The sequence below is a fragment of the Capsicum annuum genome, chromosome 2 (assembly GCF_002878395.1).
Source record: "Capsicum annuum cultivar UCD-10X-F1 chromosome 2, UCD10Xv1.1, whole genome shotgun sequence".
Classification (NCBI taxonomy): domain Eukaryota; kingdom Viridiplantae; phylum Streptophyta; class Magnoliopsida; order Solanales; family Solanaceae; genus Capsicum; species Capsicum annuum.
Genome location: NC_061112.1, coordinates 154,050,677 through 154,060,766, shown reverse-complemented (window position 1 = coordinate 154,060,766; position 10,090 = coordinate 154,050,677). Strand labels below are relative to the sequence as shown.

General features: G+C 35.8%; 2 protein-coding genes across 3 annotated transcripts; one reads left to right on the top strand and one right to left on the bottom strand.

Moving 5' to 3' along the window:
* Positions 1–265: 265 nt before the first annotated feature.
* LOC107860807 (sialyltransferase-like protein 1) lies at positions 266–8,525 on the top strand. Of its 2 annotated transcripts, none has more exons than XM_016706295.2 (11): positions 266–905; positions 999–1,069; positions 1,204–1,290; positions 1,423–1,500; positions 1,592–1,683; positions 1,818–2,019; positions 3,472–3,562; positions 6,062–6,120; positions 6,988–7,136; positions 7,416–7,497; positions 7,586–8,525. In XM_016706295.2, exons 1-11 carry the CDS (start codon positions 797–799, stop codon positions 7,970–7,972), a joined length of 1,407 nt encoding a protein of 468 aa, XP_016561781.2. In that variant the 5' UTR covers positions 266–796; the 3' UTR covers positions 7,973–8,525. The 2 variants fall into 2 exon arrangements, with proteins under 2 accessions (XP_016561781.2, XP_016561782.2); XM_016706296.2 differs by having other exon boundaries at positions 304–905; positions 999–1,066.
* A 189-nt stretch (positions 8,526–8,714) lies between these two features.
* Positions 8,715–9,625, bottom strand: LOC107860808 (rRNA-processing protein CGR1). The gene has a single exon (XM_016706297.2). The coding sequence runs from the start codon at positions 9,574–9,576 to the stop codon at positions 8,980–8,982; it is 597 nt and encodes a 198-aa protein (XP_016561783.2). The 5' UTR covers positions 9,577–9,625; the 3' UTR covers positions 8,715–8,979.
* Between the last annotated feature and the right edge of the window lie 465 nt (positions 9,626–10,090).

Genomic DNA, 10,090 nt, shown 5'->3' with positions numbered 1-10,090 from the left:
AAAGTTGGACCAATTTACCCCATCTACTATGACAGTTGAACTAATTTTTTGAAGGAACTTTGTTTTCACAAGTAATACAAGGAAGAGATGCCTTATTCTTGAATCAACAACATATTGACTTTACAATGGGAGTGGTGCTATTGAACTTGGAAAATACTTGTTATTTTTCTTCTCTTTTAAAGGAATCTCATATTCATCGAATCGGCAAATTAATTAATTAAACCAGGTGTATTAATAATTGTTCCAACTTCAATTATTATAAACAAATTATATAACAATGGTTACAAACAATAAAAAAGGAAGGCAAATGTAATATTAGAAAACTACCTCTAAGATCTGTGACACAAAACCAAAATGCAAAGGATATCTCTGAAATTATATTTTTAAAAACAAAATGAAATATTTTGGAGCAGATGAGCATAGAGCACATATTGGTTAATGCGTCCCTACTGATGTTTGAAGTATTTTAGAGTGTATTTCACTTTGAAATAACTTTTAAATCAAGTATATTTTATTTTTAAAACATTAATTTCTTGTGTTTTGAGACGCCACCTTAAAATTGATTTGATTATTTCCATTAATTATACATGGGTTTTGAGCTTATATGAGTGAAGAAGAAGTAAGTTTTAGAGATTGATTGATATTAAAGATTAAAAAGAAAAAAAGAAGGAAATGATAGAAGGTAGTAGTAAAAGGGTATTGGAGTTAAAAGATTTGTGTGAGTAAATAGTAAAAAGGGTATTGGAGTTGGGAGTGCATCGATCCATTGAAAATTGATTAGATTTGAGGAGAGGAAATGACGCGAGGGAGGAAAGCAGGTGGCGTTGTTCGTCTAGTGAGTGTTGCTGTTGTCTTGTCAATTATCCTTGTCGCCATCCAGTCCTCTTTCTTCCACCCTACTACTGGTATCTCTCTCTCTCTCTCTCTCTCTCTCTGTTGTATGTCGTATTCCCTCTTCCTTTTTTCTTCTTATTAGTAAGCTAATTTTTTGATTGCAGGTCCCGTAAATCTCAGCACAGAGGAAATTCGGATCTTGTCCCACTTCCAGTCTAACCTTGAGCAATGCGTCGTAATTATTACCTTACTTTCTTCGATTTTTATTGCATCTCTATCTATCTGTCTGTCCATCCATGCTCCCATTTCAACTTGATATTATCTCAGCTATGTCACTTACTCGTTTACTGTCTCTCTCCTGCTTTTCAGGCTAACCGAGGCCTCGGATTGACCGCTCATATAATTGATCATTGCAATCTCATTCTCAAGTTTCCCCAAGGAACTAACAGTACTTGGGTTTGTCTCTCTCTCTCTCTCTCACACACACACACACACACACACATCTCCATCTCCTACCTATTCTTTATCTTCAACAACACTGAAATGCATTTCCCCATCCACCTCTATGTCTCTGGATTTCACTTGCAGTATAATGAGCAGTTTAAGATCTTTGAACCATTGGAGTACAAGTATGACGTCTGCGAAGCTATACTTCTGTGGGAGCAGGTTCCTAATACTTGTGAATTCATACTTTTAAACCTCTTTTCACGCTTCCACTAGTACTACATTAAATAAATTGGGATTATCTGAAATGCAGTATCGTAACATGACTACAGTTTTGACAAGAGAATATTTGGATTCTCGCCCTGATGGATGGTTTGACTATGCAGCTAAAAGGATTGCACAGCTGTAAGTTATTGGAGTCAGCTTCCATTATCATCGCCATTCACCTTCTTAATCAATTAATCAAAGATTTAGTGTGATTGGATCTTCATATTTTATGTCATTATTTCCTTTTTAGTTTCTACTGTGCCTGTTTGCAGAGGAGCAGACAAATGTTACAATCAAACTCTCTGCGAAGAACATCTCAATCTAATTTTACCAGCTAAGCCTCCTTTTCACCCTCGACAATTCAGAAGATGTGCAGTCGTTGGAAATTCTGGAGACCTCTTGAAGACGCAGTTTGGAGAGGAAATTGACAATCATGATGCCATTATACGAGACAATGAGGCCCCTGTTAATGAGGTAAATTAGTCCTTTCTCTGTTGAAAATAATCATGATTTATGCCGCGAAGCTTTCGCAGGGACACCATCTCATATCAGAATCTATGTTGAACATGAGGGTCGTTGGGCATGAGGAGAAGCATCGTAGACACGTGTTTGACTTAATTTTTTCTTCTTCAGCTGTCTGACCAATTTATAATATCCTTCTGTGAATTTCTTAATTTATATAGTGTTATTTTTTCAAAAGTTGGCCAGCAGACATTTTTGCTCTTCATGCCTCTTCTCTAAGGAATTGGCTTTCAGGTCCAATCTATACAATGTTAAATAATTTGTCTCAAGAAAAATACGCACTGTTAAATGAGTTGGGCCTGCATAGAGTGATAGCACTTGTGTTCTTTACACCTCTTTGAGAGTATATTTTTCTTGAGAAAGCAAGAGAGTTAAGAACTAAATATGTTGATATGCCCCATGGATGACTTGACAGTAATGTGTATATAAGGTTAAAAAAACGTCTGGGTATTACCTCCCTATTATAAGCTATCAAAGCAACTGTCAATACAATACTCCTATTCAATCAACCAATTCTGCTTCAATCCCAGACTAGTTGGGATTTATTATATGAATCCTCATCACATTCTACAACAACAACAACATACCCAGTGTATTCCCGCTTATCCTCATTACACTCTATTAGGTCCAATTCATTCAATGTTAAGGCGAAGTAGGTATTATCTAAAACTAGAGTTCTCTATCCAATACAACACTCTTACTAATGAAAGATGAGTTCTGTGATTTAATTATATTATAAAAGTCCTATTTAGGGACGTCCCAAAATGTTTGCACACCAATTTGTATACTACTTTCACAACATTCATGAAAGTTTGTTTGGAAAAGGTTAAAGATACAATTTCAAGAATTTCATTTCATTAAACTGTTAAACTTTGATATCATGCTTTCTCGATTAAACTAACTTTTCAATCAGTACTTTAATGGGAGCATGTTTTTTCCACTGTCACTAAGATACTGTATTAAGTCAAATTAACTTCCTAGACCTGTGTCCCAGTGTTGCTGCATATAAAGTGAAACATAGAACCTAATAAAGAAAAACATGTAGATATATGTATGTTGGTCTGCACTCAAGTCCTCATTCTGTTGCATCTCGCATATTCTTATATTTCTTATGTCATTATCCATGTTGCCACAGGTATTTCTCTCCGTGCAATACTGATAAAGCATGAGTGGTATTTTTATTATTTGATCAACTCTATTTGTCCAGAGAATAACTAGGCCTGGCCTTGTAATTAAGATCTGAGAATGATGAAGTCTATCAGCATCTATATAGTCATTATTAATATGCATAATATGTTAAAAGTTGTATTAACCCAGCTAAAAAATCCTTTTAGATTTCACATCTATGGTGTCAGTCAACCAGAATTTGTTGTGACAATAACTGCTAATAAACATGTTATGCAGAAATACGCCAAGCATGTCGGCCTGAAGAGAGATTTTCGCTTAGTTGTGCGAGGTGCTGCCAGAAACATGATTAAAATTCTCAACGGTTCTGGTAAATTATTGGAAAACCTATTTATTTCCTGAACATTTGATCATATACATCTTGTCTTCCGTGTTTATTTTTATTCATATTTATATCATGCTTTCTCCCATTGTTTTGTTTTCCTATATAGACTTCAAGAAGAATGATGTCTACAATTTTTGATGTAATGCACTTAGCTTTACGGGGACATGTTATGAACATCAACCAAGGAGAACATCTTTAATGATCTTATTGTTACCTAATAAACTTTACCATTCAGCAATGGTTGTAGGTGCTTTTGGGTTTTATAGAAAGAAAGGAACCCTGTGTGCCTAGGTGTTTTGAGGCAAAATGATTTATAGGATATGAAAATACTGACTGCCTATGTTTGCTGCTATTTGGTGCAAATTTCAAGAGGTACGATTTACACACAATTTAGACTTCATTAGCGCTGTTTGTGACTGAGGCGTATTAGTTGTTTTTACTTACTTATTTTTTGTTAGACTTCATTATCTCTCAGCACAAATAGGACATTCTGGACAGAAAAATTTCCCTTCTTTTGCTTTTTTCTTTTCCTTCCTTTCCTTTTTTTTGGGTGTTGAGGACTGCCAACTTTTGTATACTCCAATCACCTCCTTGGTGTCTGTATTTGATCTTTCAATTATCAAATACACAATTCCATTCAGTGGCAATTGTTTGTTTTTTATTATGATGGTATATATTGATGTCTGTTTTTGAGCATTTTGGTCTAACTATGACTTAGCAAAACTCTAGAATTCTTTTTCTTTTTTTATTTAACATGTATTTTAAGGCAGTTCATGCTTGTTGATATGACGATATGAGTATGCCATATTAGGATGTCAGTTACACTTATTGTGATGAGTGCCATATTAGGATGTCAGTTACACTTATTGTGATGAGTGCACTTTGATGCACTATAAAAAGCCTTCAGATTAGCAGCAATACTTCGGTCGTATACTGTGTACTGCAGGGTTGCATACATGAGTTGTCTTATTGAAAGTTAGAAGCTAGAAATAGTTTCTCGTGATGAAGAATAATCAACTCTTCTATAATGATCTAATGGTTGTCCATTTATATGTGATCAATCAGCACTGCTTTATTCAAAATTACTTGGTTTTGAGCATGATTACTTTTAATTAGGGATTCAGGTTTTGAGAGCCTTAACGTTTCGAGTCTCAAACTAGTCCTTTAAATATTGTTAAAAATATTATCTTTGGTTTTGTCCTTCCGTTAAAAAGACAAATAGACCCTCAATTTAGGGGGGCACAAACGATGTCTAGCCAAAATACATATTGTTTGTTCTCTTTCCCAACAAATGGATAAATAAAAAAATCTTGAATTCTAGAGTGACAGAGAGACTTGAGTTCTTGTAACTATTTTAACTAAGTTGCTGGTGCTTTCTTATTGCTTCTTCTTTTCTTTTTTTTCCTGTTTTTACTACTTCTGTCGGATACCTCAGAGATTTTAATCTATACTTGGTTGATACTTGTAACATAGGAAAAGAGTGTCGGCTACGCCAACTCTCTTAACCTGAATGGTTCAGCAAAACCAAAAGTTGCTTATGGGAGGGGGGAGAGGAACCACAATAGTTCTCAATCCTTGCACGTTTCTCTTTGTGTGGCTTCAACTTAGTAAGTATTTTGTTTTTAGTTCGTAACTTTTCAGAGTCCCAAATTAGCTTTTGACACGAGTATTTACTTCCTCCAAACGAGTGCTGCGGTCTAGTTTGCATTGGTGTCAAAGGAAGGAACAAGATAGTTAACTGTTACATATAGATGATAGCTCCTTATATAGCTGATGAGGTTCTCCTTTTTCAATTTTCACCCAGGTATAAAGAGTACACTGTCTTCTTGTTGTGAACAAAATGAAACTTACTGTTAGCTTAATCAGGAAAAAGAGAGAGAGAGAGAGAGAGAGAGAGATGTAGAGATGTGAGCAAAACAGGAGGAAGATGGTGATTCTAACCAATCTTAAGAAAATTTGCCTCAGTACCCCTCTCTATTTAAACCAAGCTTAAGAAAATTTACCTCAGTACCCCTCTCTATTTAGCATAGGTCGTAGGACCATGTATGTCAAGTCTGTTAGCCTTTCTTAGCAGATAGCTCTTTGACAGACTAAAGGTCTATAACAAAATGTTAGCTGAATATAAAAATAGCTGAAGGGATTGAAAATGACTTTGAATAGCTTGATGGGCTATTAATTTTTGGTTAATTAGTCTTTGCTATTTCTGGTCAAATGCTTCCCTTTCAGTTATTTACTTATTTGTCATTAGATATGGGGTCAGGGTAATTCTTATCCTTTTTAGCTGTACTGTACGGGTAGTTTTGATAATAGCATTTCATATTGGTCTATCAGCTACATTTCTTATCCTAATGAAGAGCATCTGAAAATTAGCAGTTAACTGTTTACTGTTCTTTGTATGATTGTTAGCACTGACTTGGTTATGATTTGTTACATAGGAAGCAATACTCATGAAGATTTTTGTTGCTGTTCCTTTTTTACTTGCAGACAATGAGGTGCTTATAATTAAAAGTGTCATCCATAGAGACTTCAATGCAATGATAAAGGTAATGTATTATTCAGATGAATGCTAGTATCTTCTTACCTCTATGTTCAGATGAATGCTTTTGCTTATTTGTTTCTCCATCATATTTTTCTTCTTGAGGTTGTCATTGTTAGTTTTAGTTGTTCCCAATTTGCATATTCAATCAAGTGCTACCAGTGAATGATCTAGTAGAACTTTTAGTTGTTTGAAGAATTACAAACTAGGGATGCATATCTACTTTAAAAATGGAGTGATAATAAAAAATGAATGCATATCTGCTATTTCAAAAGATTGAATGCACATCATCACCCTTCCTTGGGAACTGATATAAATGGAACAATGCATAAAGGCTGGATCTTTCTTTTCCATGAAGTATGGGACACTTGCACTATCCCTCGGTGTGTACTGTGTACTAATTAAAATAGTATGAAATTTTTGTTTGCTTCTGTTGAGTTTTATGGTAATCACCTAACTTTGCATCGGTGGGATGGAAATTGTCGAAGATGGTTGCAGGATGGATGACTAAGTAGTTTTCTTCAGAAAACAGTGTAGGTTTGCATTTATAATGGGTAGATGCTGGATGTTTAAGAACATCTTTTGCTGATGCAATTATTTGCTATGTTGCTAATTGATTCAGAGTGTTGGCTGCACGAGGAATTTGTTTATTTATCTTCAAATGTTTTGTGGCAGTGCTTTGGTTTGCTCTCTTTGGGCCATAACAATAACTTGCTCTAATTGCTAAGACTGCATGCTTGACTATAAAAGAAGCTCTACTATTATTTCATGTTATGGTGGATTGTGAATTTTCGTAAGGCGGTGTGGAATGTGATGTTTTATGACAGCATATTCATTTGAAGAGAAAATGACAAATCTCCATTATTCATCGCAGAAAATCCGGAATCCAGTCTATCTGTTCCAAGGTATCGTATTACGCAGAGGGGCCAAAGGAACTGGGATGAAATCAATAGAACTAGCACTATCCATGTGCGACATTGTTGACATTTATGGTTTCACTGTCGATCCTGGTTACACAGAATGGTATGTTCCATCTCGCCTCATCTTTTCATTGTAACTTCGACTTTACTAGATAACAAAATAAATGCACATTTGAAAAACTCTGGTTTCAAGTTTTCTCCACCTCATGGGAATATACTAGTATGTTGTTGTTTCTACAATATTCAACACTAACACTTAAATTCCGTTTTCTAGAATAGAAAAAGAAAAGAAAATAAAGAATTTGAATTTACCTTTTCTTAACTTTTTTATGCTATTTCATACATCTGACAACCATTAAACATTATCTCTATGTGGTTATAGGACTCGATACTTTTCTACACCAAGGAAAGGACACAACCCACTACAAGGGAGGGCATATTACCAACTCTTAGAATGCCTTGGAGTAAGGACATTGGATTACTGCACTAAAAGTTCATTTTTAAATTTGTTCATTTTTTGTTTGATGTTCTCACTGAGAATTTATATTTTAGGTCATACGAATCCATTCTCCTATGCGAGCAAAGAGAAAGCAAGACTGGTCGGATGTGCCTAGTCGAGAAATGATAAACAACGCTCACAGAGCTGCATTGCTTCTGAAAAAGAAGCAAGCCGGGCAAGAGGGAGGATTGGGACAATTTGTTAACTGTAAAGTATGGGGCAAATCAGGTCCCTATGGCACTGGGCCGGTATCTGGTTCCACAGATATGACGGATACCAGGAAGTATTCCAATTACAATCGATGGGAAGTCATGCCTTTTGAGAGCTTGAGGGAGGAAGCTCGGAAGCACTATATTCAGATGGAAGGCGTGTCTTTGTACAAGATGGATGGCAATAAGCTGGATGATCTAGTCTGCGTGAAACATCCCCCGAAATCTTAGGCATGAAACAATGGATTGATCTGATGGATCGCTTCGAGTCGAACCTAATTAATGTTCTTGCATGCACAAATACGAGGGAACCAAGTGATTTGTGCTCAACACCTCAAACAGCTTCCTCCTGGAGTGTAAACTAGTGACAGTCACCACAGGGAACTCAGATCTTAACTGGGAGTGTGTTAACCATCATCTGTTGGAAGTGCACTGCAAATTTGATTGAAATTTACCTATACTTAATGATCTGAAGGAATGAGGAAAGAAGGGACCATTTTCTTGAGCTGTCCTTGCCTTTTCTTAAATTACTCAATTGATTTTTGCAAGTAAAGAGATCTCATGTTTCCATATTTACTTGGTTTCGTTATAGAACTTTTTTCAGCTAGGGAAGTTCTGTTCCTGTGAATTGTGATTTTAAACTTACCATTCCCGATATAAAACTAGTAAGAGAAGTATGAATATAGGATGATTGTAACCTGTTGTATGGTATTGTGCTGTTGGTTTTAATGCAATGTTGTAACGGTGGTTTTCTTAATGTTATCAGGTGTTAATTATTTTCTCATTTAATACTTCCTCGGTCCCAATTTATGGGACATGCTGTCCTTTTTTCTTCGTTTTGCTATTTAGCAACTATATAAGTGGGCATCACATCCATTCCACATGAGCATTAACTATAAAAATGGGACGAAGGGAGTTGTTATATTTTATCTTTGACGCCTCTTTCTATGGTAGTCCTACTGGTATCCTCTACTTTTATACATGAAAACGAAAATTGTTGTATTGACTATAACTGTAACATCCATCCAAACAGTGTGCGATGGAAAATGGGGGGTAGGAAACAGCTTTCCGATCATAACAGAGAATGGTATTGCAGCAAGCATAACAGACAAATTAAATGGTGGTGCAGGGCATGCTACAGAAACTAGATATGAATGAGTATCATAATCTCATTGCATTGCAAAAAAAAAAAAAAAAAAAAAAAGAGTACATTTTGAATGGTATAAGAGAGACGAGGACTAGTTAATTGTTTTGGTTTGGTCAGAAACAACCTTGAGGAGCTTCCTCTGCTTAGATTTAGCAATCTTTTTGAGCGTCTTTGGATTGGTGATCTTCTGAACCTTGGTCCCTGACTTGAGAATGTTTTCCTGCTTCTTCTTGTCTCTTTCCTCCTTGTGTTTCCTCTTGTTCACCTTGTTCTGTCTTATCTCTTCCTTTAGCTCATTCATCCTCTCCCTGTAAGCCTTCTTCATCTCCTTTTCTTTCATCCTCTGCTCCAACGACTTGCCCTTAACGCTCACCTTCGATGCCGATGACCTGTGTTTCCTCGGCTGTTTCCAATTTCTCCCAGATACTCTCCCTGCGATCACCCCGTCGTAGGTGGGCCTTCCAAGCACGGGCTTGTTTGGATCCGCCGAAGATGGAACCGCCTGTCTCTTAGATACTTCTACTTCCATGGCCATTCCGTCACCTTCTTCTTCTGTTGGTACATTTAGCTCTTTCTCAGCTCTCTTTCGTTTGTAGGTTTTCCCACCGAATCCTTCATCCAGGCATCGAAAATCCACAGTACACGCCATTGCGCATGTAAGCTCTGCTGCTTCTCTGTATCTCATCATTTATATAGCAAACCCTAATATTGGAGGAGTATTTACTTCCTTTTTCGTATTTTCCAGCGTTTCACCTTTTTGGGCCGGACTATTTATCTAACCATTGCATGGGCCACTCACCACCACCGCTATTTACCATTTAGCCACTATCTCTAAATTAACTTATAGCCTCTCGACCAAGTTTATTTTCTCTCAAAGTGCTTGTTTTAAATAAATTGAGATATTTGATCAAATTCATGAAACAAAATATAAATGTTTTTTAAATTTAGTCAACATTATAATTGTTGCTTAAAAATATTTTTTAAATTTGTTGATCAAACACAAATTGCCTCTCGTCAAAAATATTTTTTCAAGAAGCGCTTGTTAAAATAAGTTGATTTTATAACCCAATTTGTTTTTCTTAGTTTCCCTTGTAATTTAGTACATTTCACATACTTTTTAGATCAAAAGCATGAGATTAAAAGTCTTATTTATTTTTTAAACTTTGTGGGCAAATTTAAGATCAAACAAACAAATTGAAAAC

Bases quoted from the DNA above. Each gene is read 5' to 3' on its own strand.
- LOC107860808 (XM_016706297.2), bottom strand. From the start codon at position 9,576: ATGATGAGATACAGAGAAGCAGCAGAGCTTACATGCGCAATGGCGTGT.
- LOC107860807 (XM_016706295.2), top strand. From the start codon at position 797: ATGACGCGAGGGAGGAAAGCAGGTGGCGTTGTTCGTCTAGTGAGTGTT. The intron at 906-998 runs GTATCTCTCTCT...TTTTGATTGCAG, and splicing joins TTTCTTCCACCCTACTACTG to GTCCCGTAAATCTCAGCACA. The intron at 7,498-7,585 runs GTAAGGACATTG...TTTATATTTTAG, and splicing joins AACTCTTAGAATGCCTTGGA to GTCATACGAATCCATTCTCC.